The sequence below is a fragment of the Andrena cerasifolii genome, chromosome 11 (assembly GCF_050908995.1).
Source record: "Andrena cerasifolii isolate SP2316 chromosome 11, iyAndCera1_principal, whole genome shotgun sequence".
Lineage (NCBI taxonomy): Eukaryota > Metazoa > Arthropoda > Insecta > Hymenoptera > Andrenidae > Andrena > Andrena cerasifolii.
The window spans coordinates 4,354,980-4,372,521 of NC_135128.1; the positions used below are offsets into that span (position 1 = coordinate 4,354,980).

The 17,542-nt window shown below is 37.8% G+C and overlaps 1 protein-coding gene across 2 annotated transcripts in view; it reads left to right on the forward strand.

The window, feature by feature from the left end:
* If (integrin subunit alpha inflated) overlaps positions 1-17,542 on the forward strand; it is a 166,077-nt gene that overhangs the window by 58,886 nt on the left and 89,649 nt on the right. For both annotated transcript variants that reach the window (XM_076822718.1, XM_076822719.1), the window contains exon 3: positions 5,521-5,639. In XM_076822718.1, the coding sequence (XP_076678833.1) occupies positions 5,521-5,639 (119 nt within the window). The remainder of the gene's footprint in view (positions 1-5,520; positions 5,640-17,542) is intronic.

Genomic DNA, 17,542 nt, shown 5'->3' on the forward strand with positions numbered 1-17,542 from the left:
CTTGTTTCTAATGGAACAGCCATTTACGTTAAATTCCATGCTCTCTTCGGGAATTACAGTAATCGCTTCGCTTTATTTACCCCTTACTGGACCACAAGCTTGTCAATTTCCATTTAACGACACCACCGGCTCTCAGATCTCCGCCCGGGAATTATAATTCACTGCAAAGTAGCTCATAAATTTCGCTTGTCAGCGCAGGTGTAGCTTTTAATTAAATGTCATTCCTCGATTGTAGCTTAGTAAATTGTGATGGGAGCATTACTATGTACGATATGCTTACACTGCTTAACAAAGCTTCATCGTTACGGGCAGCTTTATTATTCAGAAGTTCCATACAAGCATGGTGGTTCATTAGGAACTTGCACTTTTGCACGAATTAATCTTCATCAGTTCTTTGAGCACGCATTTAAAATTCAAAGTGTTACAGGATACAGTGCCTGCGTGGTACAAATGCAAGTTCGTCTCAATAATGATAGCTGCACTGCTGCAACAAACGCTTGTATAAATGCTTGTCTTATGTCCAGAGTCTCTACACATTTCGTTCGGATTGTGCGATGTTCTAATGTAAGAGAACTGCTTTCGATATTTCTATTAAAAGGAAAATATGACACTTGTGTGCATCATGAATTTCTTTTAATTTTATTGGAACATGCATCCGGGCTAACAAGGGAAGATCCCGAACCCGGAAGGGCAAAGAATTATGAAATTTTGTGAATACGTAGGGGGATGTCCTCCTGAGTATAACGCAATTTTTATTGCGGCCCAAATTCACTCTAAGAGGAGAGTGAAAATTTTCCGATTTTGTGTTACTAACTGTAAAGATTCAGAGAAGTAACTTTTTCCTGAAAGCTTTTTTTCTATCTCTTATAGTTCGCGAGTAATAGCACAAGATCGGAAAAATGACCAGCAAAAAGATTGCGCTGTACCAGTGGTGGGTCCGTATTTTACCTATCGTAGGAAAGTGAATTCTCCACGTGTAGAATAAGACGTAGTAAATAGCTTAACTTTATTACGTTCATGTATTTTACTGTATAAAATCATATTTTTTTTGAAAAGCAACGTTGCAGACTGTGGGACGCTAAGGTGAATGTCCCAATTTCTGCTAATTTAAGAAGTAACTCGTCATAAAGAAGGTGTAAAAAATTTGTTTGTGATGAAAATTTGCAGAGTAATTGATTAATTCTTTAATAATAAATCAACCAATTCAAAAACTATTTAAGAAAGATATTTCAAGATGTGCAGCACTCGCGGAAATTGTTTAAATAATTTAGAATTATTTTCTTGCAACTATAGTACAAACGTAACGCATATAATAATAATAAAAATACGAAATCAGCAGAATTGCAATAACATACTTATTGTTGGATGATGAATTTTTCCAACCATCTAAAAGTAGAACTGCATCTTTGGATTCCACAATGATTATTGACTTTTTGTGATCTCGAAATTTTGCGTTAAGTAAATTATTCGAAAATGTCTTTCGAGTTGGAATTTGATGAGCTGGATTCAATTTATGAACAAAGTTCCTTAAATGGCCAGATTCAATAATACTAAATGGAATGTTACATCCAAAGGAATAATAATTTCGATATATGTAAAAAGTCGAGTACCTTTTGCACACCAAAGATATGATATTTACTAAAAAATTTCAAATTTCAAATTTTTTATAACTAAAAATTATAAATAATTAATTACTTAATTACTTAATTCAATAATTATTTACTATTTTAAAAAATTATAAATAATTAAAGGAAATAAATAATCAAAGGAATAATAATATCGATATATGTAAAAAGTCGAGAACCTTTTGCTCACCAAAGATATGAAATTTACTGAAAAATTTAAAATTAAAAACTTTTTATAATTAAAAATTATTTTTTAAATTTCATATCTTTGGTGTGCAAAAGGTACTCGACTTTTTACATATATCGATATTATTATTCCTTTGATTATTTCTTTGGATGTAACATTCCACTTAGTATTATTGATTCTGACCATTTAAGGAACTTTAAAAATATAAATAATTAATTATTCATATTTCTTAAAAATTATAATTAATTATTCATATTTCTTAAAAATTATAATTAATTATTCATATTTCTTGAAAATTATAAATAATTATTTATAATTTCAAAATTACATTCCAGTCTTCCTTCTTAAAGCAATTTAAAATATTGTGCAGTAAAATTCAATGCAATAGGTAGAAGTTAATAGTTTGTATTTGAATTTTTGTATCTCAGTAAAGGCCCCGGCGCAGACAAGCGGTTTGCGGGAGTTTGCCGCTGCGTTCATTCGCGGTGAAGCAATACGTGCGTTCGTCAAAACGAACGCAAACAAACCGCCTAGTAGCCGCAAAACTTTGCGTCCCGTGTGAACTGCTTCATATTGTTGCGCCGGGGCGTTTTCACCGCAGGCCACCCCGACCTGCAAAGGAGTAGAATAATTAGACAGGCACACACGACACAACTATATTTCCGATGTACAGGGCAACAGCAATAGATTACAATGTTAAAAACGCAACCCGTACGTCCGAACGCCAGGGCGTTCGGTTCAGGACCAGTCTTCTGGTCGGCCTCCCGATCGTCCTCTTGAAGGGAGCCGACCTTCTTCTATCTTCAGCTGCGAGCACCAGCAGGCTATGCACGGGCCTATACCCGGTGCTCGCAACAATATAATTACATGTTCTGCTAAAACGCGGGCGGCAAACTGCCGCAAACCGTTCCTCTGCACCGGGTCTAAACCCACCACTGCGTTGTACTCACGAGGACATCCCCTAAATATTCACAAAGCTTCATAATTTTTTGTAACTTCCCTAGAAGAACCCTAGATCTTTCCTGTTTCCCAGAAAACTGAGTACCCAATGAGTCCAGGTTCGTTTCAGACCTACCTTACCCTCTGTTAGATCTCATAACGATCCTCCACCCCGAATCGACGGACCACCATCCCCGAAACGCGCGCAGTCGCCAAACGTCACCTATTAATCCCGTATCGCCGATTCTGTTTGCGCACGAGGAAGCAGACTCCTATCTCGCGCAGGTCTTCGAGGTCACTCACTTCTTCGCGTACTCGACCGAAGAGGTCTTGAGGAACTCCTCCAGGTATACACCCTGCAGAGTGTCGGAGTGGCGTGGTGTGGCCTGTCCCGAGATACCGGGAACCACGTACGCGCAAGAAGCAGCCTCTACCTAATACAGAAAACCGTAAGGTCGTTCTACCTACGGCCCTGCCCCGTCGCAGGGTTTGGCATTTCTTGCCGGATGCCACCTGAGGATCTTCGGGGAAGGTCGTGCGCATCGCCGCGCTACCGATACCAAGTGGTTAATTGACATCCCCCGTTAATGAGACGGGTGAAATAATTGGGCCGCGATAAACGTCGGCGTTGGCAGCGGATGATTCATACTTGGGCCCATCAGGGTCCGCGTCTCCGTAGATGTACTGCGTCGGGACTTATAGGTAAACAAGAGACACCAATTTTCAGCAAACGTCGTATAAAGCAATTATCACAGCATAGGAATTCACTAGCTTCAGAATTGACACTTTCGATATTCGAATAATTGAATGTAGAGACTAAATAGATCAGTGGCTCACGCAGTATTTAATCTCGGGGGAGCCGAGTTGAATGGATAAAAATATTTTTAATGCAAATTCTATAAAATTCATTAGGTGATTCTAAAAATTTTGAAGAATAAAATACAGTTTTATTTTCTGTTTACAAAGCTCCTTCTTTGGGGGTGCCAGTAATGTTATATTGAATCAAATTTACTTCTAATCCCCTGGGAGGAATTGAAAGTATAATAAACATACTTTGAGTCAGTAAAGAAAGAAAAATTTGGAATTTATCATGGTGTGTTATAAAATATGGTAAAGTTCTTTCTTTTAAGTCATCAGTTATATAAAGTAATTTAACAAAATTACATTCCATTTGGATCTGATATTTCTACTGTTATTCTTCATTCCAGCAATATTTCTTCAACATAAAATTCTGTCTTATATATTTCCGTAATATTATTTATCGTTTACTTATGCTTTGCTACAGGCAATAGCTAAAATCACCAGATTTAGTCAATTTTTTAAAAAATGATATTCATGGATTTACCCAGTGTTTTTGTATTCCAAGTTTAATTTATAACATCGGCGAAAATAGTGTATAGTGCAGTTGAAAATGTTGCAATTCTTTGTTGCGAGTCTGTCGATTACAGTCGAGCTTAACTGAATTGTAACACCAGGAAGATTTTCCGGTATCCCGGCATCGACACACTCGCGTACCTTTAGCAGCGTTGACGAGTTAAAGGGTGGGAAGAGAAGGACAACTTCCCTTTAAGGGCCAGGGCTGACCGATACGGCTAACGGGTTCATTCCATTGGCAAAATCGAGAAAGAAAAGTCCAGGGTGCACTTGCTGAGAATTCTCTACGATGACACCTGCTCGAAGCTTGGTTTTTAGAGGAATACTTGGATGACGCATTGCGAGACTGCGTTTATTGGAAATTATTTTACTTATTGCTCCGTACAACAATTTGATGAACGAATTTGTAACTGGTCTTTAATTACAGGCTTTAGGTTGAATGAAAAGGTGTATAACGGTGTGGTTTGCATTAGAATTCTACTCTTCTGACAAACTAGTATTTTGTATTATGTTATACCACTTTGATAACTATATGGTTTTACGTTGGAAGCAGTGGCGGTTTTAACAGGGCGGCTAATGAGCAGTTGCCGCCTAGACCCCTGCGCAGAAGGCCCCCGCAGGGCCCCTTGACAAAAAAAAAATTATGATTAGGTATAGGTATCCAAACACTACATTTTTTTTCGTACTACTACATTTGGCCCGTTTTTAGTAAACTACCTCTTCATTTTCCCCCAAATATGGGACCCTGAGAACGTTTGCCACCTGGGCCTTTTTTCTTAAATCCGCCACTGGTTGAAAGTATATATTTATTAAAGTATATATTAATATATTAAAGTATTAACGTATTAAAGCATCATAGTATCAAAGTATCAAAATATCAAAGTATCAAAGTATCAAAGTATTAAAGTATCAAAGTATCAAAGTATTAAAGTATTGATATATTACAGTATTGCTATATTAAAACACTGATATATTAAAACACTGATATATTAAAGTATTGATATACTAAAGTATTGATATATTAATGTATTAATATAATAAGGTATTAATATATACTTTAATATATATGCATACTTCAAGTATATATTTTTCTTGGAGCTGATTAATTTTTGCCCTTGAATTATTAGCTTGACCGTGAGAAATTTTTAAAAATTAAATTGTTATGCTTACAAAATAAAAACTACTATAGAAAAGTGCAATAGGTACGGGGTACAACTATAATGCACTTAATAATCTTTTGTTGTGATACACGTCACATTTCTTATACGTGTATCAAGATCAGAGTGTAGAAATCGAGTGACATTTTTTAAACCTGAAAGAAATAGTCTTCTTCACAATTGATTTGGTAATTATTAATGCCACGATGACTGATAAAAGATGATCTCTCTGTTACAGGAAACAACTATATTAGAAATCCAAATGTGGCAGGTGGTTTGAGCCAGATCGATAACAAGTCGCATCAGTGGTTTGGCGCTACGGTTTCATCTTCCCTTAAAGACGGAGGGCCTATTTTGGTGAGTGATTGATCGATACATTAAAGTAACACTGCCAAGCGTACGAAATTGTCTCTGTTTAAGTGCAGCCCAAAATAATCACCCGATTAAAATATTCTATTTAGAATAACCTTGATTAAGATTATCTATATAATATAAAATCTACTCTAATTAGTGGCAGAGGTTAAAATTAAATAATAAAATTAAAAATTTGAAAATCTAGAATCCGATTTCTGGAGGGTAAGCGAGTTCCTGGATTTTCACAAATTTAATTTATTCCCTAAAGTGGAGGTGGTCAAAATTAGTAGTTTAATTGAAGCAATAACCATTTCATCAGCAATCATTTCAAACACAAGCTCTAAATTATTCTTTGTGCCACGGAAACGCAAGGGAACGTAAAATAGACTATGGGTTCGGTGGAAAACAATTTTCTTCGGTATCATTCCCCAGGATGTGGTTATGTTTATGCGCGCAGAAGAAAGGGAAGAAGTTCTAAGGGAGGTAATAAAGGGTAGCGGGTAAATACGAGCTGTTACACACGATCCCTTTAATGCTTCCTTTTTACAACTCAAAGGTATTTATGAAGATACAAAAGGCAGTGGTTACGAATAGATGAAGGGGTTTTGTGAGAAATTACAGGCGCGTGTATGTTCCCAGAAGACCGGGCCTTCTATTTCAGGCATCGAAAACAAACGAATTCCCGTTTGGTTCTATGTTTCCGTTGCGACGTTCAAAACGCCTACCCATTATATCCAGCCATCTTGGATACTTTGCTCGGTTGCAGTGGGTTTGACCATTGCTTTAATTAGATATCACTATTTCTGGTTAATCAACATTATAGGTTGATGACCCTAGAGAGGCAGATCTGCTTTTTGTTTATAATCCTGTAAGTAACCACATTAATAGCCCTGAAATCCTGGAGCGATTCAAGTTCTACCTCCCCAGTAGAGATATGGAGCATTAGGGTGGCCCTTATTTTTTACCTGCAATTTCTTTTGCTCTCACCCCCTAATATAGTTCCATTTCATAAAAAAATGTTCCCTGAAGAAGATTACGTCACGCCGTACAGGTGGGACGCACGAAGTGCGGACCTCTCTGTATTCAAACGCTATTATTTAAAAAATGGTTGGAAGCACGAGAAAATTATATAGACAGTAATTGTAGAAAATTGAATGCTCTTTCAATGTTATTTGAATAAAATTTCGATAGGGCTTACCATTTTTGAGAAATTCTTCAAATCCAAACTATCGATGAATTCTAAACTTTAAGGCCCGGTCGGCACCCTTTCCTCTTGTCCGATTGCAATAATCTTTTTCAGGGACTTTTTTTTTATCAAATGGCACCTAGAAATACAAAAAAAAATTCTTTTACATTGATAGGCATCGCACTCTATACGGTAAACACAATTGCGTTGACAGAAGTTTACGCTCGCAAATAGACACTGTCATAGTATTGACTTTTTCGCTACTTCCTTATCTAAAAAGGGAACACCCCGAAGCCGAAAGTTCAAAAAATTCTGAAACTTTGTGAATATGTTGGGAATTTCCTCCTGATTACAACCCAATTTTTGTTTGCTGCCCAAATTCGTTCTAAGGGGCTATATTTGACCCCTGAAAATCCGGATATTTTCCAATTTTGTGTTATAACTCGTGAACTCCAAAAATATTTTTTTTTACCAAATGGTAGATCTAATTAAAAGAAGTAACTTTTGTCGTGAAACTTGTTTTCTATCTCTTACAGTTTGCGAGTTATATGTAACACAAAATCGGAAAATAACCGAATTTTCAGGGGTTAATTTCACCCCTTTCGAGTAAATTTGGGCAGCAAGCAAAAATTGCGTTGTAATCAGGAGGACATTCCCTACATATTCGCAAAGTTTCAGAATTTTTCGAATTTCCGGCTTCGAGATCTTCCCTTGTAAGTTTAGAAATTCAGTTCTGTGTATTCTGGACGATTAAGTTGCATTATTTATAATGGTCATTTTATCTCTTTCTGTCGTTTTCCCTGCTATTTCTGTACTTTAATCTTCATTTTAATATTATCTTATTTGCCCGTCCTCTACTCATAATGTTTCATTCGATTACAATGTACCAAATGGTTATTATCCGTAATAATAGTAATAATAATAACAATAATAATCATATCTCCATGGCAGGGCTTTCAGTTGAATTAGTGCGTGAACTGAATTAGGAGAAACTTCGGGCAATAAACATAAACTAATTGTAAGCTTCGAAACAGTTTCAAGTTTACGAAAATCTGCATCGCAATCCTGTCCACTAGAAACTCGTCCCGCATTCCACGTGCAATGAAAAATGTCTAATAATCTTCTCAGGGTACTAAATTTATAAACTTTTCATCAGAACCCTTTCAACGTTAAACCTCCATTGCGTTTCAATAATTCATGGATAATTAGAATGATCTCTATAGGATCTATAGATCTAAAAAAAATATTCTTCGTCTAATATTCTGCAGTTACTAAAAATTGTTCGGTGACCATTTGTCCGGCTACTATGTCCTCAAACTGTCCCCCACATACTTTGAAACTTGAGGATCCTGGCCGCTTCCATCATAGACAAATGCGATCCCGACATTTCCGCACGTGCGCACGCCCGCGCAGATGCGCCTGGCCATCAGAGCATCGCGAGTGTGGTCCGCGCATCAATCTAGCGCGAAGATCTGGCCCTTCCCGGAGGGCCTCGGCCCTTCTTTTCCGCGGGATGGGGTCGGTCTCTATGATGTGCTGTCGGCCTTATCTTCACGTGCGTTGCACTTGACTGCGTCGGCGCACGCGCAGTCGAATCTATCCCGTGCGCATGCGTGCGTGCACATCACGCGCGGTTGCGGTGCGCCGGGCGGGAATGCCGAACGAAAAGAACAGAGAAAGGAGAAGGTTAGCCGGGATTTTTCGGCCACAATCCTCCTCGACAGACTTTGTCTAGCGGCGCGTAATTGAATCCAGACGGCCTATGCTCCATTCCCTGTCGTTTGTCGGGTTCAGCTGAGCTCCTTTTAGCTGATGTTAGAGATATTAGCGTAGCAATTAGCGCAGAAAGAAACGGGGGTAATGGGAACAAGGGAATTTATTGTGTTGCGTGGTACAGTGGCGGTCGAAATGCAGCTTGAGATTGATACAGCGGCGGGGAAAAGGGAAGTTTAAGGGATGCAGGGCAAATAAAATCACGGAGATCCCTGCGCTCGGGCAGCAAACTTCACGCTCGTCGAAATCACTTTCTTCTCTCCCTTGTCACGCAACGAGAGAATACTATTATTCCTAATCCAAATGACTCTCCCCCTTAAACATTCCTCATAACAATCGTAACCAACGCTATCTATTTCTCACCGACGAAACTGAAGGGGTTGGGAGCTTCTCATGCTTCTCCAGCTTCCTCAATAAAAATCTGCCCTCGACAATTGTACACTGCCACCGTGGTTTAATTTCAATTGCACCACCACTGTCCTAATAAAATTCAATAAACCATCCACACCTGTCCGTCTTAATCCTCCACGATCCCGGAAAATTCATGTCACCCGGCCGCAGAGGGGCCCAGAAGCGGGGGCCCGCCTCTTCTGCGCGAAAGACGTATTAACGGCGATTATCGTTCCCATGCTCGTGTAATTTCCACATAACGAAACGTCGCCACCGGACATTCTCATCCCCCCTGGCCGCGGTATTATGCTGGAATTATCTACTTACTCCAGAATGCGAGTGCACGTTCCAGCGGGCGAATACCGTGCCGCTTTTTCCGCGATCACTCTTTCGCCCTTTCTCCGCTCGGCCACCGAGCCATCGTGGTGCGCGAATTAAAGATAAGTAATTACCGTCGTTGCGAGCAGGGGAAGCTTGCTTTTTTTCCATGACAACGTGAGCTGCAGGCCTACAGACTTTTCTGTGCGTCACTTCGCGCTTTTTCATCCCTCTGCTGGGCTGCTTCATAAACGAAGTAAGAATAAGGACCTGCTCACAGGAGACACTCTTCTGTCTCGTAACTGGCGCGTATTCGTAGAGCTTGTACACTTTTCTTTTCGTGTTTTAGAGCTCCATATAACATTGCGTGGTTTTGAGATGACATACATGTGTGTTTTGCATTGCGTATGCTAGTTTAGTTTATAATGGAATGTTTATTAATCCTCTATAAGGTCGTGTGACTTTCACGTAAAATATCACATTACGCGTGATTCATATTGCAGGCGTTTAATTAAAAAAAGGTCTATATTCAACTATTGTTTTATAGGAATTACAAAGCTCTATTTTACAATAAAATGTTTCTGAAATTAATTGGGAATCTGTATGTAGTCTTTAATGTCTACCCTTGTCCAAAAAACTGCGGTTATAGAGGTTTAAATGAAATTTACCACTTAATTTGTAGGGAACATTTAATGTGTATCAATATTCTGTTATATACACGGTGCCCCATGATGTATTGAACAAACTTTTCCCAGGTATTCAGCAAGTTATTCTGAATAAAAAATGTCATACGCACTATATTTAGGTCTAATTTCTAACTCCACTATTTTTCTTTTTCTTGTTTTCTTATATGCATCTGTTTTTTTTTTATCTTTTTGTTATTTTCCTAATGTCTACCGGTGCAATAAAGAATTATTATTATTATTTCGTGCTATTAATCAATTCTGTCAGAAATAGCACACTAAGTAGCTTTATCTACTTACAGCAAACGGTACTCCAGACGTCCATTTTTTCTTTTATTCTGTTCATTCTATACGAAATTTAAAGACAGCGTTCAAATTGGCAACCTTCCATTTGTTCACGTAATGTCAACCACCTCTGCAGTGAATTTAATGCCTCAGTGTATTATTTGGACCCATAACGCATATGACAAACTTTATTTAGGATGACTTGCTGATCAGCTGGGAAAAGTTTATCGAAAACATCGCGGGACACCGGGTATATAATACTTTCTTCGGCTCCTAAAGAAATTTCAATTACAAATAGTTAAATCAACGCTGTCTGCGTTGAGTGAATATATTCGAAATAGCAATCGCGAGTCGCAGAAGTGTCTCCTGTGAAAAGTTCTTAAAGATCGGCAATTTTGCTGGCTGCCCGCAGAATGTCACCATGGGTGGAATTTGGGGAACCGTTTCTATATAGAGATTCAAGTTTTTGTTAATTAATAGTGTGACCGAGTAGAAGCTCCGTCCTGTCTCCTTTTACGACCGGAGGTGGATACGTGATGGTCATGCGTAATCTTTCCAAATGCTCCGACACGTCATCTATGGCGCCAAAACCATATCGTTGGGAGTTGTTATTCTCGTCACGTATGAGTGACGTCTACCTGGCGAGTTTCATGTGCACCGAAACGCACAGATCAACCCTCGAACTGGAGACATCCCTCCATTATCTTGAGTTATACGACGTAATTTTAACACTTAACTGGTGAGGGGGAATTTTGTCACCTAAGTGGTGAGATGAATTCTTGCATAACCAATTTTTATTTGTTAAATTTGGACTTTTTCTTCGGAACAAAGTGGACCTGCAAATATTCGAATAATTCGAATAATTTTGAGCACGAATAGTTTCTTCGAATAATTCGAATAATTTTGAATACGAATAGTTTCTTCGAATAATTCGAATAATTTCGAATACCAATAGTTTCTTCGAATAATTCGAATAATTTCGAATACGAATAGTTTCTTCGAATAATTCGAATAATTTCGAATACCAATAGTTTCTTCGAATAATTCGAATAATTTCGAATAGTTTCTTCGAATAATTCGTATAATTTCGAATAGTTTCCTCGAATAATTCAAATAATTCGAATAATATTGAATAGTTTCTTCGAATAATTTCGAATAGTTTCTTCGAATAATTCGAATACCTAGATTATTTATTAATTTATTTATTTATTGTTTGTAAACGGGAAGGGATTCCCTTTAGTGTACAGGAGTAAGAGGGTGCATATTACAACTAGGGCTGGGGCTATTCGAATAATTTAATATTCGAATATTTTACAAGTATTCGAATGCTACGAATAAACTTCGAATATTTGAGTATTCAAATGTTATTATTCGAATAGTACGGTGTGAAGTGGGTCAAAATTAGCTTACAAGATTTCACCCTGATAAATGAACCTAAAGAACTTTATTTATAATTCACACCATACTATTCGAATACATCGGTATTCGAATACTGAAATATTCGAATAGTATTCGAATACTTGGATATCCGAATTATATTCGCCAAATAATTGAGTAACTGAAGTATTTGAATATTCGAATACTGAAAAATTCGACAAATAATCCCAGCCATAATTACAACAGAAAAAAAACAAAAAAAAGACATTAAGGCAGGTGACGCAGAGTACATAAAATAATTTGACTGAGAAGCTCCGGTAATCGAAGTAATCGTATTAGTAAATTGCAGAGCAAAAATTGAGAAAAGCTGATGCATATCACAGTACATTATTTAGAATATTCAGATGACGTTTGAGTTATTCGAATATTCTTATGCTTAGATTATTCGAATATTCGTTACAGTCCTAGAACAAAGCACTCAATTCTTTCCCGAAAGTGTATTAATACAAGTGATACGAATAAAATCGTATTTGAAAGGTATATAAAATTGCAATTAATTGTTTTGTACCCTTACATGAAAATAATATCAAGATAACTATATAACTGCACTAAAAACGTTATGTACTAATATTCTTGGTAATTTTCAAGAACATTAACCTTGAATTTAAAATTCTCTTCTGAGTTTTGCTCCCTGGGACTGCCTACTTTATACCAGAAAGCAAGAAAGAAGGCATCAAACCAGTCTATCTCCACCAAACACATACCTATACGTATACCATGACTGATTCCATCTCTTCTTTAATTTCATTTATCAACAATCACCTCTCCCTTCACCATTCAACTTTTTCAAACACCGCAGTCCCCCAAAACATGGTCACCACTTCCTCAGGGGTTCATTTTTAACGCCAACTAACCGTCTTCGGTACACCGTGCATCCAACGAAGTATAAAACACCGAAGCTCGCGAGGAAGATATGTCTCAGCGCTTCTTGCAGAATACCGTCGACAAATCACCTGTTTAATATGCATCGTTGAAAACATCGACAAGCAGCGCTGCGCGACGATGATCAATGGAATAATATCGCGCACGAAGGATACCGTGCAGGTTACTTCTTCCATCGTCCGTCAATCGCGGCCCCTCGATCGCCGCGGATCGCTGCAGGGCGTCCATTTCCTCGACAAAAGTAATTCACTCGGACGCATCCAGCCGCACGCAAGAACTTCTGTCGAGCCTTTATTAATACCAGCGTGAATACACGCTTCTGTTTGACAGGAATAACTGGCGATATTATCAGCTGCTCCATCGCGCCAGAAGAAAATTGTGTAATTCGCCTTCGATTACTCGCTTCAATACCTGTCGATCCGTTGAAATCTGCATGAAACCCTTTCCGAGGCATTCGAAATATATAATTGGCCGCAAGAATCAAGATGAGTGTAATGTTTGTGATGAAGAGATACTAATACAAATAGAGTAAATAGTATTACCTATAGCGAGATGGAGGGATGTGTTTTAAATTAAAATAAGAAATAGCTATTTGAAATAAAATAGTTAATTATTTGAAGTTGATATAACTTCAAATAAATCGATATTTTCTAGATTTTAAAATAACAAAATTGAAAATAACGGACCGAAATATAATATTTTAAAATCTAGAAAATATCGATTTATTTGAAATTATAGTAACTTCAAATAATTAACTATTTTATTACCTTTTTATTTCAAATTTGGAGAAAGAAATGCGAAGATAATACAACTGGAAGATTTTTGTTTCAATAAATTTTTACAGCAGTTTGCTTTGAACGAAACTCTCTCCCAAAAAAATGTATCAGTAAGAGATTTTTATCTTACATGTAAGATAATTAATTTTCAAAATTATTTCTTGAAATAAAATAACACAATTTTATTTCGAAAACGAAATAATTACGAAATAAAATAACCTGTTATTTGAAATAATATTTCAAATAATAATATTTTAAATAATATTTCAAATAATAATATTTTAAATAATATTTAAAATAATAATATTTTAAATAATATTTAAAATAATAATATTTTAAATAATATTTCAAATAATAATATTTTAAATAATATTTCAAATAATAATATTTTAAATAATATTTAAAATAATAATATTTTAAATAATATTTCAAATAATAATATTTTAAATAAAATTTCCAATGATGTAATTTCAAAAGTGCCCAGGTCTGTATATGGAGGAGTGTGTAATAGATTTTGCGACGGGTTTCGAGATGGAGCTGCGAAATTAAAGGGCCAGTAAAATTCTTGGAATAGAAGCATCTTAGGAATGACAGCATTCGTTTGCAATGATTAAATGCGTTTGATTGGTCGTTTGAAAATGTGCGATGGAGAGGTTTTTCTGCGACATGTCACTTGGTGTTTAGCTTCGGTTTCGAGAAATTATCCCAGCAATTACACGCAAAAAGTTTGAATGAGTTCTCGTACCCCGATGTTTTCTTCGTCGGGTGAGTAAACTGGCCTCATATTTCCATCCACCATTGGACTGTCGCTGGCTCGTTTTTTGCCCCCGTCCAATTCAGCGATGTTTCTTCAACCTCTTCTTCCTCCTCTTCTTCTTGCTCCTGGTCTCTTTCGCGATCCGCCGACGTTTCGAAGATACAGCTCCTTGATTGCGGCCAGATGTTTCGCGCTTCCGACCTTTCTCCTCTTCTCTCCTTTCTCCAAATAAGAGGATCGGGCTTTTTTGCGGCACCCGGGGCGAATCTTTATCCGATCGAGACGCGCAATGACAAAGTGCAGCCGGAAATATTGGAAATACATTTAAATAATTAAATATTATTTAACATATCGACTTGGGAATGTAAATACAGCAGACTAAGTAGTTGCACCTTAAAAATTATTTCTGTGCTTCCACTTGAGGATACATATTCGCCGAGACAATACGTGTCAAGGAAAAAGTGTGGGTCTTTGATAATTCTTTCCGTTTATCTCACTGTCAGTTCCAAAACCGCAGGATTAATCATTCTTCCTAAAGTAGCTATGTGACGACAGACACCAGAGATTTGGGTGGAAGTGACTTGAAATGAAGGCAGTGGCGGATTTAAGAAAAAAGACTCAGGTGGCAAACGTTCTGAGGGGCCCATTTTGGGGGGAAAATAAAGAGGGAGTTTACTAAAACCGAGCTAAGTGTAGCAGTACGAAAAAAATGTAGTGTTTGGATACCTATAACTAATCATAATTTTTTTTTTTGGGTCATGAGGCCCTGCGGGGGCCTTCTGCGCAGGGGCCTGGGCGGCAACTGCTCATCAGCAGCCCTGTTAAATCCGCCACTGAGTGAAGGGTAATATCCTTATATTTAGGGATAATAATATATTTAAATTGCTGTGTATTACTTCTATTTTAAAATTAATTTAGACAAAGTTTCAAAATGATTTTTTATTTGAAATAACTCTTTCAAATAATATAATAGATGATTTTGAAACACCTCGTCTGCAAGGCAGTTGCTTCAGAATTTATTTGCGAGATTATGTCAGAAGGCACTTCAAATATAAAATATGAAATAATTAGTCAATTATAAAATAAAATGCAAGATAATTTGATTAGTATCGCAATTTAAATTGTTAGTATTTTGTTAATAGTATGTTAGCAGAGGTACAAGTAGGTAGTAAATCAAAGTTCAGACATGAGAATTTTAATTTCCAATTAACAGAATTATAATCACAAAAATGATGGAATTTTTCAATAACTTTCGTTGGAAAAGCTCTAGATATCCAGGAACCTCATGGAACCTGAAAATGTTTGTACTATTTTGTTCTATTTGCTTTATAGAGTACATATTCACAAGTTATAGCTGCAAGTATTTGCAGCTCTACATAATTTTTGTACATAATTAAAATAATTCTATCTTCAAAAATGGCGATTTTAGGAGCTTAAATGTGTAATTTATCCTAGATAACGAGGTTGTAAACAATTTTTCTCTGCAAAACAGAGTTCATATTCGCTTTCTACATTTTAAGAGACCCCAGAATACGAATTTTGGTTTTAAAAAACCCTTGGAGGCAGAGGTGAAAGTTTTAAGGGTGGTAAAACAATGTGGATGGTGTTTGTCAAGCAAATAATAAACATTTCCACCTAACTAATGATTTATGTACGACCTGCGACTTTTGTTCCGCTAGATTGTTATTAAGTATTCATAAAACTATAACAGTAATAAACAAGTAAACTGTTAGGGCAAATGTATCAGTAGTTGACCATGTATCAGTAGTTGACAACTTTTCAGTAAAACGTGAAAAATAAGGTTTTCAGAAGTGCAACTAGGGTAAACCTACTAATTGACCGCATACCAGTGAATGACCATTAGGCAAAGGAATGTCAATTATAAATTTAAACATTATTGTATGTTTATTAATGGATTGCAGTTGCACTTTTAATATCCCATATTTTTAGTTATGCATATTAAGCAAACATTTATAAGTACAATTCTTATCAAAAGTATGCGGTCATTTACTGGGCTTCTACCCGTTTTGCATTGTACAATTGTTTTTTTTTAAATTACGATAAGAATAAGTAATTATTTTTATAGAAATTTCAAGAAAAATAAATTTAAATGCAATTTCAACAGTTGTTTTGTTGTGATACTTAAATATATTCAAGTATTAATCTCAAAGGTCCATAGATTCAACAATTCAGCCATTCACTGGTTGGTTTACCCTATCTCTTTTCAACAGCGCGCCGCGGCTCCTAATACCCACAGTTCTCCGCTTCTAAAAACCATATTTTTCACGTTTCTGTGAAAAGTTCTCAACTACTGATACATGGTCAACTACTGGCACCTTTACCCTAAGATACTCTATTCAAATAATGCCAAAGACCTAACAACAAGACCTAAACAAAACAAAGGCTTCCCACTCAGAAATAACGCTGTTCAAAGTTCATCCAAATTCCATTCTCCAGGTTAGCAAGTAGAAACATATCCCCGAACAATTAATCATCACACATTACTCCCCGGGAGCATCTAAAATCCCCAAAGCACTGGCCCCCGAAACCCCATTCTCCACCGGAGCACAAGGCACAAGACAACTTTCCAGAGTCACTCCCCCGGCCACTTTCCTCCAACAACAGAACCGTACTCTCCCGAGGGCCGCGAAGGCCGGTGAGCAACAATGAGATCGAAGAAAAAGAAGTGACCCAAGAAGGGAGCTCCTAAAAAGGCAAAAACTCTGCAACAGCCACGGCTGACGGGAGCCGAGGGGGCGGTCGGTAGCAGTGAAATACTGTCGAGTCCCCGCGATAAAGCTACGTGGCCGCGAGTCCACGAGGATCCGTTGGCCAAAACGCATCGATTAAAAGTTAAAGCCGCGCTATCCAGCCGGGAGGCGATGCCCCGACCTCGACGACCCAACCTGAGAGCAGAGTCTTGTACGAAATTCGCGTTCCTTTTCCGTGTAGCCGCGACCTTTCCCGTCCTCGTCCACCTTGGGCTGGTAGCAGGACCAGAGCGGGCTCGCCCTTTTCGGGGGGGGAGCCCGATGAAGGATTCTCGCGGCCCTGGATCGGCCGGGATCGATGGGGCCACGGTAGATCGAACGTTTGTCGGCCGCCAGAATGGAAATACCATTGTCAGAGGGAATCGACAGGACAATGTTTGAGAAATTCCCGCGGTCCGTGCGCGAGATATTGCGAGAAGCGGTTGATCATTCTGTCTCCCTGCCAGGGGGTGCGGGATCCGATCCTTCTGGTTTCTTTGGCTTCGCCCCGTGCTGCGTGTTGCCGGCCGATTCCCCGCGATCGCCGGGGCCCCCTTTGCGCTGGAATTTCGCCGTGGTTCGGGTTAGAATCGAATTTAATGCACCCCGGCGACGATTTATGATGGATGGTTGCGCGGAGTGCTTTGCTTTGGGAATGTAGGAGGATTC